The 18,948-nt window shown below is 45.9% G+C and overlaps 1 protein-coding gene across 1 annotated transcript in view; it reads right to left on the bottom strand.

The window, feature by feature from the left end:
• mrc1b (mannose receptor, C type 1b) overlaps positions 1-5,998 on the bottom strand; it is a 63,028-nt gene extending 57,030 nt beyond the window's left edge. Inside the window, exons 1-2 of the mRNA XM_056293795.1 lie at positions 5,977-5,998; positions 5,738-5,783 (exon numbers count right to left, since the gene is read on the bottom strand). Coding sequence (XP_056149770.1) covers positions 5,738-5,783; positions 5,977-5,998 — 68 coding nt within the window. The remainder of the gene's footprint in view (positions 1-5,737; positions 5,784-5,976) is intronic.
• Between the last annotated feature and the right edge of the window lie 12,950 nt (positions 5,999-18,948).

Below are 18,948 nucleotides of genomic sequence, written 5' to 3'. Positions count from 1 at the left end.
TCTTCCCGAGCTGTCCCAGTCGCTGCTCCACCGCCTCTGCTGATCCGGGGAGGGCTGCAGACTACCACATGCCTCCTCTGATACATGTGGAGTCGCCAGCCGCTTCTTTTCACCTGACAGTGAAGAGTTTCGCCAGGGGGGACATAGCACATGGGAGGATCACGCTATTCCCCCCCAGTTCCCCATCCCCCCTGAACAGGCACTCCGACTGACCAGAGGAGGCGCTAATGCAGCGACCAGGACACACATTTTTTTTTTTTCCTAGGATAAATCTGGGAAGTTCCCGCCTTCAAGTGCTAGGATTGGCCAGGTCAGCCTGCCAGGAGTCCCACCCTCAAGCGCTAGGATTGGCCAGTTTGCCAGTCGAACGTGCAAAAGTGAAGCAAAATGAAGATGAATAAAATGTCTGATATTGTCCAGGAAAACATCACTGACTATCCTCTGTTGAAGGTCAGATTAATTCACATTAAACATTATTGATAAGTAGCGATGAGCCAGAAAGGACAAGACAAGGACATCAGAGAATTCCTGTGTCGGTTGTCTGAGCAGGAGGAGTAGGGGGGCTGGTTGAAGACCAGAAGTGTTGTACTTTTAAAAAGCATACGAATGTGCAGGACCAGGGAGACATGTCTGTTAATCTGCAAAGTGCAGCGCTGACAAAGCAGCTGCTTGCAGAGCAGGACGTGATAAAGGTTGATTTGTTGATCTTGATTGTTCGCAGATAGGGTAAACAGATTAATCTGCATTTTCCTGCCCTATCTATTTTTAATCTTCCTATCTCAATGTACTTTGGAAAGGTGACCTGAAGTTTCATTTAAAACTTTTTTTTTTAATTCAGCCTATTTTTGCAAAAATTCACAGCAATAGTATTAAGATATCACTTTTTTCTTTTTTTTTAAGGAAAATTGATCAATAAACAATGAAACAACCTAATTTTTTATGATCAAACTTTTGGCATCCTCAGATTTCTGCTTTACATATTTCAGTTCTTTGGTCCTGCAACATACAGAGCCAACAAATGAGCACCACGATCAACTTCCGTAAAGGTGTTATCTCCCAGTTTATGATAAGCATGTGCTTTGAAATAAGATATGAGCAAGTCGGCCTAGATTATGACTGAGACGGATGAATTTATATTCGTATTTGCATTTATTGTATAATGATATAAAGCTGATTGAGTCCCCAAATGCTCGAACACACACACACACACACACACACACACACACACACACACACACACAGTCATGCACACATACAAAGCAAACATACAGTGCGTGGTGGGAAGGACACACACACACATACACACACACACACACACACACACACACACACACACACACACACACACACACACACACACACACACACACACACACACACACATATTGGTACTAGGTATGCCTTGTCCTGTATGGAAGGTTATATGCACCTAAACACAGTTTCAACCCGTTTTATTAAAAATAAAATTTAACTGATTAAAAACTGATCAAATTTAGTTGCTTTCGCAATGAACAGATTTATGCTGATTCTAAGGAATTTGAATACATTTTGAAAACACGATTGTTTAAATAAAATCAAATAGATGCAAACCCTTGCAAACCCTTAATAATAATCTATGCCATGATACATCGCAGCATCAGAGGCATCAGATTGAGCGTCGCGTTTTTAGTTTTATTTTTATTTTTAATATACATTTAACTTTACGTGATCTTACGTTTTAACATTGATGCAACAATGTTATAAGTTTACATTTCAAAATCTCCCTGAAACCGTTCTACGTTATTGTTTACATCATGGTAATCACTAAATGGAGATAAGTTACCCACATTTTCATGCGACGCGATTCTGCCTGTAATGCTGCAGGAATTTATAACAGCAGATTATCAGCTGAGGCTATGCTTGTCCTTTAGTCCGGAGGTCCACGCTGCTTAAATCGCAGGAGTTAACTGCTTCAATGAGAATCATAAAGACAAGGAAAGCAGGTGTCATGGCAGTTTCCTATGTACATGGTGGACTTTAAGCATGCATTTGGAGATAAGACACCCCTATAGCAGAATTGTTACAATAAAGACTACACTCTAATAAAAAATGCCAAGGCACTAGCTGTTAATCTGGATTTTGACTGAGTAAGAGATCTAAGCTAAGGCTCCTGTCAGAATTCCTCTCCCGCCTCGTGTTTTGGTGGCCATGAAGGAATTACTGCTGGTTTTCCTGTCAGGTAAGGACTCTTAAAGGCTGAATTTCGCATGCGTTTCAGTGATCTTTGTAATGCGGCCACCCACTGTCTGGGGCATATTCTGCATGCTTTGGTGGCCAGACAGTGGGTGTGAAAATCTGAGACTCATCATCACTAAGAGCTATCTGCACTTTAAAAGATGTCAGGTGTCTTTGGCCCTTGGAAGCCTTCTCTCTATAACTTTGCCTCTTTTTTCTTTTCTTTGAGACGGCTGAGTTTTAAGGTTAAAATTCAGTCGATTACCAATAAATACTACTGTCAACGAGTCTGAATGAGGTAAATAATTTCTCAGGTTTGGCCACTTGTTGACATGAGTGCATCCCCAGATCCATCAGAAAGGGCTCTTCTGATGAATTTGGAGTAAAATCTGAAGACCTGAAGTGACTCTGGCTGTTGCAGGAGCTTAGACTTGTGAAATCAGTCTCCGTTATAAATCATATCTGAAAAGACTTTTCTTTTTTTGCATGCAATTTGCTGTTTCTCCTTCTGTTTTACTTTGTTTACACTGTTCATCACGTTGTCTTGATGCATGCTCAATAATCCAGGTAAGAAAATCAAAGAAGGTTGAATCAGTTGATCTGGATACAACGTTTATTGACAGATACGTTTCATCCCTCAATTAAGTGACATCTTCAGAGGTCACTTAGAGTGATGAAACGTATCTGTTAATAAACGTTGTATCCAGATCAACTGATTCAACCTTCTTTGATGTTCATCACATTGGTTTTATTGTTTGTGATATTACCACTACTACTCATGATGCCTCTACCACCACTGCTACTACTGATACACCTATGACGATCTTTATTTATTTTATTTTATGATGTTGCTGCTTATACTGCTGCTGTTGTTGCTAATGTTATTTAAATAAGGGGTTGGACTATATGTTATACTCATAACTATAATCTTATCAAACATAAGCCAGGCCCTGCTGGCATGGACAGAAAAATGAAAATCTCTTTCCTCGCAGTTCTCCTTGCAACCCATTTGTCGTTTATGACAGAAATTCTCTTCACAGTGTTTGTGGTCAGCGTGTCCTGTTGTTGTGACGGCAGGCTCCAGTGTATGTCTGGAAAATGCTCGTCTGTCGGGGCGCTCTGTGATTTTAAGGCGGATTGTGAAGATGGCTCGGATGAGGAATTTTGTGGTGGGTTGGTGGTTATTCTTCAAAACCTTTGCAGATTTGATAATTAAAAATTTTTTTTTTAGATGTTTGGGGAGCACGGTGGCCCAGTGGTTAACGCTGTCGCCTCACACCAAGAAGGTCTTGGGTTTGAACCCCAGGGTTATCCAACCTTGGGGGTCATCCCAGGTCATCCTCTGTGTGGAGTTTGCATGTTTTCCTCGTGTCTGCAGTGGGTTTTCTCCGGGTGCTCCGGTTTCCCCCACCATCAAAAGAAACATGTTAGGGTTAATACTCCTGTCTGTGCCCCTGAGCAAGGCAATGGGAAAAGAACTGGAGTTGGTCCCTGGGTGCAGCATCAAGGCAGCAGCCTACTGCTCCTAGCTACACAGATCACAACTAGGATGGGTTAATTTGCAGTAATGGAATTTCCCCAAGGGGATTAATAAAGGAAACTTAATTAATTTAATTGAATTTATGAGTAGTCCGGTGCTTTGGCATACCAAGAATTTACAAAATTTGCATATAAAATACATATTCTTTAAGTTTTTGTATGTCATTTAAGTACAGATATCATCATTAATGTTATTGTTGAAATTAGCTGCTTTTGTAGAATAGACATTGATATCTTTCAAATGAAATGTTCCCCCCAAAATCAGTGAGTTACATTACTCTTTGGCTTTAAATTTATTTTGTCCCCCCCCCCCACACACACTTTCCTGGGTAAGGATCATGTGACTTTGAGCGTCACTCCTGTGGGTGGAATGATGCCAGTACCGGCGATAAACGATGGAGTCTGGTGATGGCTAACGTCACCTCAAAACCAGGGATAGACCATTCCACTGGAAGCTCTTTGGGTAAATATCTTCACTATTCCACGGTTCATGTGTGCCATGCATGATCTTTACTTTATGCCAGTGCAATGAGAACACAAGCACTGGATGGAGATTCACATGTACTTAGTAGAAAAGTCTTGATGCATGCTCAATATTCCAGGTAAGAAAATCAAAGAAGGTTGAATCAGTTCATCTGGATACAATGTTTATTGACAGATACATTTCATCACTCAACTAAGTGACATCTTCAGTCTAAACTGACTGCAGGCATCCCCACCCCTTATAAACAATACAGTACAATACAGCTGCATAACGACCGAAACCAACGAACAGCTTCATATGCAAATATGGGTGTGAAGTTTCAGTGGCCATGTGTCCTATTCATAGTGTATGGAGGATTATCATGACTTGTACATTGGGGAAACTAAGCAGACACTGGCCAAAAGAATGGCACAACACAGGAGAGCTAACATGTCAGGCCAGGACTCTGCAGTCTACACCCATCTACAGGCCAGTGGCCACTTTTTCAAGGATGAGGATGTGCACATCCTTGATATGGGGGAACGCTGGTTTGAACGAGGAGTCAAAGAGGCCATCTATGTTAAGAGGGAATGACCATCCCTGAACCAAGGGGGGGGGGGTGTCTAAGAGTACATCTGTTACCATCTTACAATGCTGTGATTGTAAACATTCCCAAATCCTCTGTGAATAGTACACATGGCCATCAAAACTGTAGGTAATGGTCACACCCATATTTGCATATGAAACTGAGGGTTGGTTTCGGTCGTTATGTAACTGTATTGTACTGTATTGTTTATAAGGGGTGGGGATACATGCGGTCAGTTTAGACTGAAGATGTCACTTAGCTGAGTGATGAAACGTATCTGTCAAACGTTGTATCCAGATGAACTGATTCAACCTTCTTTGATACTTTGTAGAAACTTTGATCAGACCATGAGGTGTAGCCTTTAATGATATCCTTCTAATGTAATTGTGGTGTGCTTACTGTTAATTTTTGGCCTTTTTTTATCACAGGACATGTTATGTTTATAGATGGACAAGCAAGTGGCAACAGAAGAAAGACGATTTTGGAGTATAATGTTAATAACCGCACAGCTCTGGGGTGTCAGATCAGGTAGTAAAGACAAGCTGTCTCCTAATATTTATTCAGGCTTTCTGTCAATGAAAAAAAAAAAGAAAGATTGATCCAAAGTCACATTCCTTGTATTGTCTTATGTGACTGCTACTGCCCTAAAAAGATGGACCGAAAACAAAAACTGAAAGGATCTTTTTTTACTGTATAGTCAGTGGAAATGAACCTAAGTGTGTTGACTAACAACATTTTAAAACTGCATTTTTTTTTTAAAATGGAGAGATATACGTAATTTAGGTGATGATGCATAGCAGTTTTGAACAGATCACTTCATCTGTGGTGAATCTTTAAAAAATGATCTGTTCTTGTGATGTGACCTATTCATATGTTTCAGTTTCTGGTACCACATGTACGACGCACAACCCATGCCTCTAATGTCGCCCCTTTACCTGACAATGGTCAGAGGCAGTGATTGGAAAAACTTGGCGAGGATTTCTGGACGCAACACAAACGGTTGGAAAAATGACACAGCTTTTATTGGTAACCAGCCTGGAGGCTATAAGGTTAGCTTTTTTTTAAAAAATATTCCTGGATGCCTTTCGATGTAAGCTGTAGACAGATGTAGATATCAACCTGTTGCTTTTGTTCTACTTACAGTAGCTTGGGTGTTCGTGCTTCGTATGTTTACTTGAGTGCAATTTGAACGACATATGAGCACTTCTGTGCAAGTAAATTGCTTTGGCATTTTTTTTTCCTCCTCTGGTAGTCGTCTACATCTCTCATAATAATTATTATATATCATAAAAATCTTGGAAAACTTCCGTCTAAACATTTCCATCTCTGAACCAGCCTACAATACAAAATACGTTTTTCCCTCCACAGCTGCTGTTTTCATATGACGCCTCTTTTTTTGATGCCACCGATGTCATGCTGGATGACATTAGTTTTGAGAACTGCAGGGAAGGAGATATCCCTGCAGGTTCAGACAGACTCTCCTGTGATTTTGAAGACAACACCTGTTCTTGGTACCATGACTACACTGCCAGCATTTTGTGGAAAAGCAGTAAAGAGGAATTTAGTGACGGTGGTCCAGGATCTGACCACACCACTGGTGATGGTGAGTTTTCTCTCCACAGCCAACTATATGAAAGAAAAAAAACCCACCTCAGCAGTTTGCCAAAACGTAGTCAAGTGGTTCGGTCTGCCCTTGTAAAGATTGCCGTTTTTGTTTTACTTACTCGCATCTCAGGCTATACTAGTAATTGGGATGCACGGTGGCACAGTGGTTAGTGCTGTCGCCTCACAGCAAGAAAGTCCTGGGTTTGAACCCCAGGGTTATCCAACCTTGGGGGTCATCCCAGGTCATCCTCTGTGTGGAGTTTGCATGGTCTTCCCGTGTCTGCGGTGGGTTTTCTCCGGGTGCTCCGGTTTCCGCCACCATCAACAAGACACGCATGTTAGGATTAATGCTCCTGTCTGTGCCCTTGGCGGAGGCAATAAGAAAAGAACTGGAGTTAGTCCCCGGGTGCTGCACGTCGGTTGCTGGCTACTACTAGCTACACAGCTAGGATAGGTTAAATGCGGAGTGTAATTTCCTTACAGGGAATCAATAAAGTAATCTAAAAAAAAAAAATTACACTGGCATTTGACCACTCCAAATCTAAGATTTATTCGAAGGAAATGATTTGCTAGTGTTGTGATCTCAGCACCTTCCCCATAGACAAACAAACAGAAAAAAATATGGTTGAACCTGGGTTTTACCTTTTAATGTTGTGGTAGTTGTGAGTACTGGTAAAAGCCTTTTCTGATTTTTTTTTTTCTGCCATATGTGTCTAACAAACTTCTGCAAATGCATTGCTTGCTACTTGTCTTATTCTTCCATATTTGGCTGTAATGGTGAAGATGCAACATGCATCACTATGTGCTGTGTCATTCTCCCGAGAGCGGCCTACCTGTCAGTAACCATTAAAATGAGCAACTAGAAATTTGTTCCTGATTTAGGTATTCATGGATTAACTATTGATTTATAAACCCACTCCTTCAGGAGTAATGTACAGTATCGGCATCTACTGAATTAGTATCAAAAGCCAGCTGAGCTTTTTTTTCTGTCTCTTACTCACTCCCATTAACTCACCATTGTATATATAAAGATCAGTAAAAGGAAAAAAAACATTCTCACCAAAATTTTCTTAAAGATGGTAAATACATCATAGGAGTCATAGGAGAGGTGTACTCGCTGTCAATGGCTTCCCGTTCTTTCCATTTATTTGATGTAGTGTGTTTTATAAGCACAGTACAATCAATAATCAATGACATTGATGAATCGATCGTGGTCTTTTATTTCTTTTTCATTGAAATTATGCTGCTTCATTTATTTTCCACAGGTTACTACATGTTCGTAGAGACCAAACGTGGCCTGGATCCCTCTGCAACAGCAAGACTCGTCAGCTTCCCTCAACCTGCCGGTCAAGTCATATGTGTCACTTTTTGGTACCACATATTTGGCACCAGCATTGGTAGGTTAACTTTGCCCATTATGGGTGTCTGGGTAGCGTAGTGGTTATTTTGTTGCCTACCAACACGAGGATCACCAGTTCGAATCCCTGTGTTGCCTCCAGCTTGGTTGGGTGTCCCTACAGACACAATTGGCCATGTCTGTGGGTGGGAAGCCGGATGTGGGTATATGTCCTGGTTGCTGCACTAGCGCCTCCTCTGGTCGTTTGGGGCACCTGTTTGAGGGGGTGGGTAGCATGATCCCCCCACGCGCTTATGTCCCCCTGGCAAAACTCCTCACTGTCAGGCGAAAAGAAGCAGCTGGCGACTCTACACGTATCGGAGGAGGCATGTGGTAGTCTCCCAGATAACAAAATTGCTGCGGCCCGGACCCGTCCCACACCGACCCTTTCATCTGGCCCACATACCGTGTGGAATGATGGCACTTGGGCGGTCCGCTCCTGTTTGCCAGACCTGGGCCAGAACCAAGCCATAGCAATGCCGCATGTGCCACATATTTGCCAAAGGTGGCCCATATTTGTTTTGTGATATTTGGGCCATATTCACCATATACCACACGGACCACTTCAGGGTCACATCCAGATTACATGTTGCCAACAGCACCGCATCTTTGCCAAAAAAGGCCCACATTTGATTTGGCATATTTGGGCTGTATTTGCTATTGTACATGTGGGCCATTTCAGGCTCACATCCATTTGGTTAGGGCCAGAAGAAGGCCATCAGTGCCGCATCATTGCCTGAAGTGGCCCACATCCGGATGCTATCTGGGCTGCAGCCCTCCCCGGATTGACAGAGGGGGTGGAGCAATGATGGAAAATAGGGTAACTGGCTAGTTACAATTGGGGAGAAAAAAAAGGAGAGGGGGATCTGAAAAAAAAAACTTTGCCCATGATTCATTCATTCATTCATTATCCAAACTGCTTATCGTTACTCGGGGTTGCGGGGATGCAGGAACCTATCCCAGCGATCATTGGGCAGCAGGTGGGGACACACCCTGGACAGGCTGCCAGTCCATCACAAGGGCCACTTTGGCCATTATTGCACACTTAAATAGTAATCAAAGTATTGCTACTTGTTGATGGTATAAACACTAACGCTAACAAACTTCAGTCTTCAGTAAACATGCCGAGACATTCGTCCCAGTTGATTTTCACTTTTATTTCCAGGCTCTTTGAGTTTCATCACAAAGCATGGCGATGAACAGGAAACAGCTGTGTGGGTAAAGAACGGTACCCAGGGAGACAAATGGCGGTTTGCTGATCTCACCTTCACCAGTGAAACACCGATACAGGTATTCCTCTTACTGTTGGTTTGTACCTCATCCAGCAGGGGGCTGTGGGCTGGCGTTTACAATTCAGGCAGCGCATGTTTTAACTTAATGCACTTTTGAGAAAAGCGGTCTCTTCTTTTCTTAGTGGTGTCCATTTTCATCATTTTACAACTTTATTGTAAAAGAAAGACACTATCAAGTCCAAGCAAGTAAGGGAATTTGTGTTTAGAGTGTTTAGTAGGCATGATGTGGGTATATCTCTCTAAGGAGGTGCAAGCTATAGGAGGAGGAAGAACGATAAGATCTATATGGATTCAAAGTGGGCTGAATACCGATTTATTCATTTTCATCTTGTACTTTAAGTTGTTAATTGTTCCAGCCTTTACACACGGGGTGTTTTTTTCTTGGTTTTTTTGTGATTAATTTGCACATCAATATATATATTTTTTGAATTGGTGTTTTTGTCATGAGTACAAATTACACACAGAACGTGAATATCATGCGGCAAAAAAGCGACGTAATTTTGTTTTCACAACGAGGTCGATTTTTCTGAGCTTTCGCGCCATGAGTAAAGGCATCAGCCAATCTCGTTGCGAGGAACGGACGTCCCATCACAACTCCTAATGACAATGGTGGACCTTTCGATTGTTTGTGTTTCTTATCATCCTGTATTGTATGACAAAGGACACAAAAATTATAAAGACAATCAACTCAAGGACCAAGTTTGGAGAAGCATCGCCAAACAACTATGCTATCAAGACAGTGAGTAGCTTATGTAGTTTACTTTTGGATGTAGTAGAGTTGGTAGCAAGGCAACTCTTTCTTGCTGACTCAGAGCCAGTCGTGGCGCACCGGAACAGAGGAAGTGCGCCCAGTGGGGGGTCGGACCGGCAACTGGCAGGGGTCCCCACGCGACCCTGAAGGGAAGAGGAGGAGAGATCCCCATGCACCGCACTGCCCTACCTGAACCGGCCGGGTTGAGTCTCCCTCGCAAATTTGCGACAGCTGAGTTTCTGTTGCGAATTGGCATCGCTGAATAGTTTTGCTGCGAAATATTGGCAGGCAAGTGTTGCATTTTAGTGTCGTTTATTCGTCACATCCCTGGTGTGTAAAGGCCTTTAGTCACAAATTTCATTATTTTCATGTCTCTCAGACCTCGCTGAACATCTTTAGATATTATAGGCTCCTCTGTAATTTTTGACCCCACTGGTTACTTAAGCTCTACTGCTTTCAATTTTACTGACCTATTTGGGGGTTGATGCTACTGTAACCGGGCAGTCCTATGCTGTTCTATGCTGGTCAGCCTGCTGCACGCCCGTCACTCTCATCATTAGCTCTGCGTTGTGTTCTAGTTGGGTGGGGCCCCAGGTGTTGTTGGGGGGCCCTCAGTCTCTCATCATCATCATCATCATCATGATCAAGGAAGGAGGGGGGGACACACAGGACTCTATTTGGCCCACCTTGCCATTTATTTTATTTTCTTACGGACGTGGGGGTTGAAGCTCAACCACTGCCCGGACTTCACTCGTGTGCGTTAGAAGGAGAAACCGTCCACGGAACTCCGATGTAAGAAAGGATAAAACAAATATTTTATCCCACAGCTTGCAGTATCTTCTTACAGGGATACTCAAGGTTACGTTCTCCTCAATCAGCAAAAACTGTCCTACGGTAAGAAACACGCGTGGCTCGGCTCGGTCGCTGCTTGACACTCCCCCCACAAAACAAAAATGGCCTCTCCTGCGTTCCCTCTTCCGTGTACCCACAAGACCTCTCTCTTAAAGCGACAGTACATGTATATGACGGTCGTTGTAAAACATACATAAAAGTAAATAATGAAATAAAATAAAATGTAGTAAACACAAATAACAGCACACAGACAGGATTTGGTGATATTTCATACTCAAACAAAATAAAATAAAAACATTAATTTTAACCTGGTTACATTCACCCCTCCTGAAATTCACCAACATCCTGACAGCAGGATAAAAAGAGAAAGAGGAAAGGAAAAGCCCATCACTGACTACTGGCACAAGTGAAAAGAAGGACCTAGTCCTCCAGTCAACTTAGGAGCTACCTCGGTTACGAGGTCCAGAAAATAATGAGGTTGATCAAGTCTCAGAATTCCCTTAGATCAATGTGACGCCTGATACGCCACACCATGCACTTGGCCCAAAACAACCCTGTCTGATAGACACCTAATAACTCACATTAAACTAGTTTGAATGACTCCAACCTCCATCAAAGTTCAATCCCTCACACTCCGTAGAAATGGCATCTGAGCCATAGATTCTATTAACCTGTTCACTGACCTCACCACCCTCCCTGTGCGTGTCCTAACCCGACCATCGCTCTCTACTTGTGTGCGTGAGACAGTGTGAGCTGCAACATCTGTATCGAGTGAGTGTGGTGCCTCTGTGTGCGAATCAGTGTGAGATATAACACCTACATCGAGTGAGTGTGATGCCTCTATGTGTGGTGCATGTGTGTTGAGTGGTGCGTGTGTGTTGGGTGGAGTCTGAGCAGTGGCCCCCAGAGGACTAACTACCAGACTAGACAGAATGAACTCTTCCGCTTCTGCCCACTCAGATCTAGGCGAGTCTCCAAGTGATGAGACTGCTAGCCCCACCGCATCCCCTGAGACCGTCAGGCCATCTGCACTGTCCTCATCGGACTCTGCGCAGTCAAGCAACTGACTGGTTGTACTGGACTCCTCACCCTGATCTAACTCAGGAAGGGGCAAGAAGTTGACCTCCAACAAACGGTTCCTGTGCACCACCCTGGTGTGCCCCTCTGCATCCTGAATCTTGTAGACGTGGATATTGGGGTTGACACCGACAACCGTGTACACTCCATTCTCCCTTTGTCAGCCAACTTTCTCTTCCCTCGCTCACTCTGGTTTGCAACCAAAACACGATCCCCGACAGACAGGACAGTGCCCTTGGCGTGTCTGTTGTACTGTCGCGCCTGATGCTGCTGCTCAGCCGTGGAGTGCTTCTGAGCGATCTCCATTGCACTCCTTAGACAGGAAAGCAGAGACTGAGCATAAGAGTCATAGTCAACAACGTGAGGGTCATGCAAAACCTGTCTGAACATAACATCCACCGGCAGTCTTGGGACACGCCCATACATCAGGAAGAAAGGCGCGTAACCCGTGGTCTCGTGAACAGTGGCATTGTACGCGAGCGTGAGAGAATGGATCTGCTGAGGCCACTGTTGCTTCTGCTGAAGCGGAAGGGAACGGAGCATATTCCCCATCGTGCGATTAAACCGCTCTGTCCCGCCATTACCCATAGGACGGTAGGCCGTCGTGTGGGACTTCGCTACACCCGCCAACCTGAGAAGCTCTGCAATCAGGTTGCTCTCAAAGTTTGTGCCCTGGTCAGAATGTATTCTCGCCGGAAACCCGGAAACACAGAATACATGATCCCAGAGTTTCTTGGCGACCTGCTTCGCTGTCTGATTGGCGCAGGGGAACGCATGAGCAAGCTTAGTGAAGTGGTCAGTAACCACTAGGACATCGACTGACCGCTGCTTACTGTCCTCAGCGGACCAGAAATCCATACACACAAGCTGCATCGGTGCGGAGGTTTTAATGCTCTCTAGGGGCACGCAAGCAGCTGGCTCTGGGGTCTTCCCAAACACACATCTCCGACAGCATCTGACATATGCTCTGATATCCCTCTCCATGTCAGGCCAATAAAAACGCTGCCTTGCAAGAGAGAGAGTACGGTCCTGGCCCTGATGACCAGCGTGATCGTGGATGCCAGACTGTGCCTTGTCTTTCAGACTCAGAGGTAAAACATACTGAGACCTCCTCTGCTTGGACACTGGGTCCTTTGTCACCCTGTACAAGACACCATCATTGACTTCCAACTTCTCCCACTGTTTCAACAGCCTGAGGACCTTCTGGTCAGCACCATGCCTCTCACGTCTCAATGGCCGCTTTCGAACAGCGACAAAGGGCAACACCTTGGAGATGCAGGGGTCCTGCTCCTGACTCAACCTGAGCTCCTCGGTGGATAACATTGGCAGTGTATCCTGACCACCCGACAGACGCTGAACGTGCTGGACCAAACTGAGTGCTGTGAATACTGATGCATCAGGCCAGTCACATTTGGCTTGACAAAAAGCCTTGACCTCAGCTGCATCACAAGCAAACCCAGATCGCGCACTACTCACTGTTTGGGACTGGCAACTGAGTCTGAAAACATCCTGCACAGAGTCCCCCTCAACCCCGTCGGCTTCCTGAACAAGGGCCGGGTAGGGCTCCCTAAGTAGCCTCTGACTGATGGGCTTGGAAAAAGGGTCACGACTCAACGCATCCGCCACCACGTTTTTCTTCCCTGGCAGGTGTTTGAGATCGAAGGTGTAAGATGCCAACTTAGACACCCAGCGGATCTCACACGCGTCAAGCTTCGGCTTCGTTAGGAGATAAGTCAGCGGACTATTATCTGTCCAAACGGTGAAGCTTTTACCCTTCAGCCAGTGGCGGAACTTTTCACAAACACTCCACTTCAGCGCCATGAACTCCAGTCTATGAGCTGGATACTTCCGCTGTGAGGCACTGAGGGACTTGCTCGCAAAACCAACAGGTCTGGCCTTGGACTCTCCTCAGGGCACTTGAGACAGCACCGCGCCGAGTCCGTCCAAAGACGCATCGACCGACAAAATGAAAGGCACCTCAAAGTCTGGATGGGCAAGCACCACACACTCCAGTAACATCGTCTTCAACAGATCAAATGCTTCCCCACATTCCGCAGTCCAGTCTGCGGAGGTAAGCTTACGGAAGCTGCCATGGGGCTTCTTATCCTTAGCTGACCTCCCCCTCCTCTTTTGTCCAGCTGTAAGGGCGAACAAGGGCTTAGCCACGGAGGAGCAGTTCGGGAAGAAATGCTGGTAGTAAAATACCATACCAAGGAAAGATTTGATCCTACGAACAGAAGGCGTGCACCCATCACCTTCCATGAGATCCTGCACTGTCATGTTGGAGATTACCTCTACTTTGGAGGGATCGACAGACACACCTCCGCCATCAACCACGTGGCCCAAAAACCGCACCTGCTTCTGCAGCAGATGACACTTTTTTGGAGCCAGTTCAAAGTTGTTCTCCCTCAACCTCTGAAACACAGTGCGGAGCCTCGACAGAGCCTCAACCTCTGATGGCGCGAAGACAAGAAGATCATCAAGATAGCACAAAAGCTTCGTGAAGTTCAGATCCCCAAAGATCCCAATCATCATTCTCATGAAGGCTGCAGGGCTATTACAAAGGCCCTGTGGCATGCGATTGTATTCATGCAACCCAAGGAGAGTCGTGAAAGCATTGTACTTCTTGTCATCTTCATGCATTGGGATGTTGAAGAAGCCAGAGGTGAGGTCCATCGTACTAAAGAGGCAGTTACCACCCAGCGCGGCAAGACAGTCCGACTGGTGTGGCAAGGGATGAGCGTCTTTCAAGGTCCGAGCATTCAGCCATCTGAAATCAGTGCAGATCCGAAGCCCGCCATCCTTCTTCCATACCATAACCAGCGGTGAAGCGTATGCGCTCAAGGACTTCCGGATAATCCCTTTCTCCTCCATATCAGTGAGAACCTGTCTCAACTTCTGATAGTGGGCTGGGGGAACCCTCCTGTAGGGCAAGCGAAAGGGGCGCTCATCCACCAGATGGATGCGATGTGTGTATCCTGTGACCTCACCATAGTCCAGAGAGTCCCTGGAGAAGATGTCATGGTACTCGGTGAGCAGCTGAGTGAGCTGGGACTTGCATGCCTCACTAACCTGACAGGAGCTGAGGTCAATGTCACTGAGTCCGAGCTCTGACAAACTCCTAGCCGGCTGGACAGGGGGACAGGCACTACCTGTGGCGTTGGACTCATGCCTCCCCGCAACTGATTGCAGTCCCTGGAAAACATTAAAGTCCTCAATTGCCAAGCATGGAAACACATCAGCCAACTTGCAGTTCCTTTTCAGCGTGATGGCTCTGTCAGACGGATTGACAACAGTCATGGGTACCCACCTATCACCCCAGAGAGGTGTGACAAGTCGACCTACGAGGACACCGCGTGGCATGGCCTTGGAGTCTGTCGGCTCCACAACAACAGTGCTTCCAGCTGACATAGGCACCTTAGCAGGAAGTCTGCCCCAGACTAAGTGCTCGTGCCTCGGTAAGAGTGTCACGGCCTGGGTGAGCTTAACAGTACCTATCTTCTCAGGAACTGCACCACCCCTCCAGCGCTCTACATTCGTGAACATGGACAAGAACTGTTCAACGTCAGGACTAGACGGATGTTCCTGTCTGGACGCGATGTCCCAGTACTCAGTACCACTCTTGAGTACGTGGGCCACATGTTTAATGACGTTTGTGCCGACTATCAGATCATCATGCTGACCGGGCACGACCAGAGTGGGTATGACAAAGGAAACACCATAAAGCTGCATGTTGAGGTCATAAAAACCATCAGGCCTAGTCTCCAGACCACCGCAGCCAATCAAGACAATGTTCTCTTCAGGTTGCTGCTTCTCAGGTAAAACACCCCCAGAGCGAAGCTTCTCTACTGCATTTTCACTGATACTGCATGACATAGAGCCAGTATCCAACATGCCATTAAGCTGCACACTCTGGTTGACAAGAACAGGAGCATAGAACAAGTCACTGAAAGCCTGAATCCTCTGTGTCGCCTGAATGACCATATGCGAACCCTGAGGTGCTTTGGCACACTTGTCTTCATACAAGTGAGCCAGGTCGGAGACATCAGTGAGGGATACATCTACTTTACCCACACCATCCCTCTCTAGGTGTGGGTTTAGTAGTTTAATGGACGAGACTGATGACCAGCTCTTCCACCAGGCTGAGAACGGAGCTGGTTGGGCGGCTGAGGGTGAGGACAGTCCCTCTTCCAATGACCAGGAGACAAACAGTTTATACATCGGTTCTTCCGGCTGCAGTGGGAAAATGTGGAGTGATCCGGAGACTTACAAACCCTGCACAACCGCTGCGGTGCGTCTGGCACCTGCCCTGCAGCGCTAGCTGGCGGTTGGGTCTGCGTCGGTGTCCGGACTGCAGCGCTAACTGGAACCTGAGTCTGCATTGGGACCAAACGGTCTAGCAAGCTCACCAAACTCCTCATATAGTCATCACCGCCAGAGACAGGTGCAGGAGACGGTGTAGGAGACCTTGCACAAAATGGTGTAGGAGATGACGCATGAGCCGGGACGGGAGATGGCACCACCGGCACGGTCGTGTTCAAGTCGGGAGCCACGTCGACTACAGGGACATGAACCTGTGAATGGAACCTACGCTCTACCGCGCCTGCTTCACGTTGTCCACCTGCAGCAACACGGGACTTCCTCTCCAGCATGTGCTCATCAAGCCTCTCTTGGATCTCGCTAGCAGACCATTTCCCTGCGGACTTGAACTTAAAACACTGGCAAGAGACTGATCTGGACAGTGTTTGATAAACATCATGCTTACCTCGTGGCTTGGCTCTTCAGTACTACGGCCCTGCCACTTCAAGCATTCGTCAGCCACCTCCACTGTCTTATTAAGCCTAATCCAATACTCCATAGCGTCCTCACCTGGCTTGGGCAGCGTACTGTAAAAGTCCGCCAGGGGCATGCTCGAGTATGTGAGGTCACTAAAGTGTTGCTTCAGTACATCAAAAATAATGTGGGGGTTCGCTATGTGGTCGACAGATGTGTTGCGCAGCTTTATCCTCACCACGTCCCCTGCTTTTCCCATAAGCTTAGCTAGAATCTCATGTGACTGCTCACTAACTGGAATAGCTCGCTTCCTCAAATACAAAGTCATAAGGCTCTCCCACTCATGAACTGTAAACTTATCAGAGCTATCGCCCCTGAAAATAGGAGGCTCCCTAGCGTCTGTCTGCATTACTACTCTAACACTAGGCACTGTCTCCGAACACTGTTCAGCAGACCTAGCACTGTCTGTGTGTGTGTTTCTAAGCATTTGTGTTTCCTGCAGCTTAGCAGTAATTGACTCTCCTATCTTCTCTGCTAACTGAGTAATGAGCATGGCTAACTGAGTAATGAGCATGGCTAACTCACCCACTGGCTGCTCGCTGTTACCTAGCACAGCCCCTTCGCTGATACCTGGCCTGGCCCGTTCTACGTAGCGTGTGGAGGTGAACTGAGGAGTGCCAAATGTGGTCGGGTCTCTAGGTCCTGGTGCTCTGGTGTCTGGTTCCCCGCCCTCTAAGAGCTGCCCGAAACTCCTACCTACACCTAGCCGTAAACCCCCATCCACATCTAACTGGTACCCCCTCTCCATAGCACACTGGCGATCCAAAAGATCCTGATCAGCAATGTTACCCCCACCTGCGTACGAACCACCCTCTGCCATGTTCCCACCTCTAACACTCAGATAAAATAAAAAATAAAATAAAAAAGTGAAAAGCTCAATTCATTTAAATAATTGAATCTAGAAAGCACTAAGAGATTGAAACAATCACACACAATCAACAAATTCACCAATAGATTAATCACATATTCACATATCTAGTAGTTTACATCAATAGATTATTCACACGAGTCCTTCAATCACATCAACATTAACTTTTTTTCCTTTTTTTCGTGTGTTTTTTTTCCTTCAATATATACAAATGTCCTGTTCACAAGCCCAGTCCATGGTAACCACAGCTATGACTGTCCAGTGTCCACACAGCTCAACTCCAGTCCACTGTAACATGAGTGTACAGTCTATAGAAATACCTGAGGACGTCTGGGGCTTGATGACGACAGCAGCCTCCCGCGGCGAGCAACTGATGTCGCTCTCGGGATCCAGGAGGGTCACGGCACCAATGTAACGGGGGCAGTCCTATGCTGTTCTATGCTGGTCAGCCTGCTGCACGCCCGTCACTCTCATCATTAGCTCTGCGTTGTGTTCTACTTGGGTGGGGCCCCAGGTGTTGTTGGGGGGCCCTCAGTCTCTCATCATCATCATCATGATCAAGGAAGGAGGGGGGGGGACACACAGGACTCTATTTGGCCCACCTTGCCATTTATTTTATTTTCTTACGGACGTGGGGGTTGAAGCTCAACCACTGCCCGGACTTCACTCGTGTGCGTTAGAAGGAGAAACCGTCCACGGGACTCCGATGTAAGAAAGGATAAAACAAATATTTTATCCCACAGCTTGCAGTATCTTCTTACAGGGATACTCAAGGTTACGTTCTCCTCAATCAGCAAAAACTGTCCTACGGTAAGAAACACGCGTGGCTCGGCTCGGTCGCTGCTTGACACTCCCCCCACAAAACAAAAATGGCCTCTCCCGCTTTCCCTCTTCCGTGTACCCACAAGACCTCTCTCTTAAAGCGACAGTACATGTATATGACGGTCGTTGTAAAACATACATAAAAGTAAATAATGAAATAAAATAAAATGTAGTAAACACAAATAACAGCACACAGACAGGATTTGGTGATATTTCATACTCAAACAAAATAAAATAAAAACATTAATTTTAACCTGGTTACACTACCTTTACTTGTTTTCCAGTTTATGTTCGAAGCGGTGGTGGGCGGTACACAAGGAAGCATAGCCATTGATGATGTCGTGGTATCCAGCAGTGAGAACGGCTCCTGTCCGGCCGAGAGAGAGTGCACCTTCCAGGGCTCCCTCTGCGGTCTGACGCCCCAACCCTCAGCTGATTTCAGCTGGAGCCGGAAGAGAGGAACCCCACCTACCAACTCACCTGGCCCCACCATAGATCACACTCTGGGGACTGAGCTAGGTAAGACACCTTTGTGATTTTGAGGGACTTTACATGATCCCTAAACTCACATATAGGGGAAAAATGAATCTCATCATGTATGGTCGGTGAAACATTAGAAAGTGTGGTAGAAGTTTTCAAATGGCTACAAT

The sequence above is a fragment of the Lampris incognitus genome, chromosome 14 (assembly GCF_029633865.1).
Source record: "Lampris incognitus isolate fLamInc1 chromosome 14, fLamInc1.hap2, whole genome shotgun sequence".
Classification (NCBI taxonomy): Eukaryota; Metazoa; Chordata; class Actinopteri; order Lampriformes; family Lampridae; genus Lampris; species Lampris incognitus.
The sequence above is the reverse complement of the archived record's forward strand: the minus strand, read 5'-3'. Positions and strand labels throughout refer to the sequence as shown.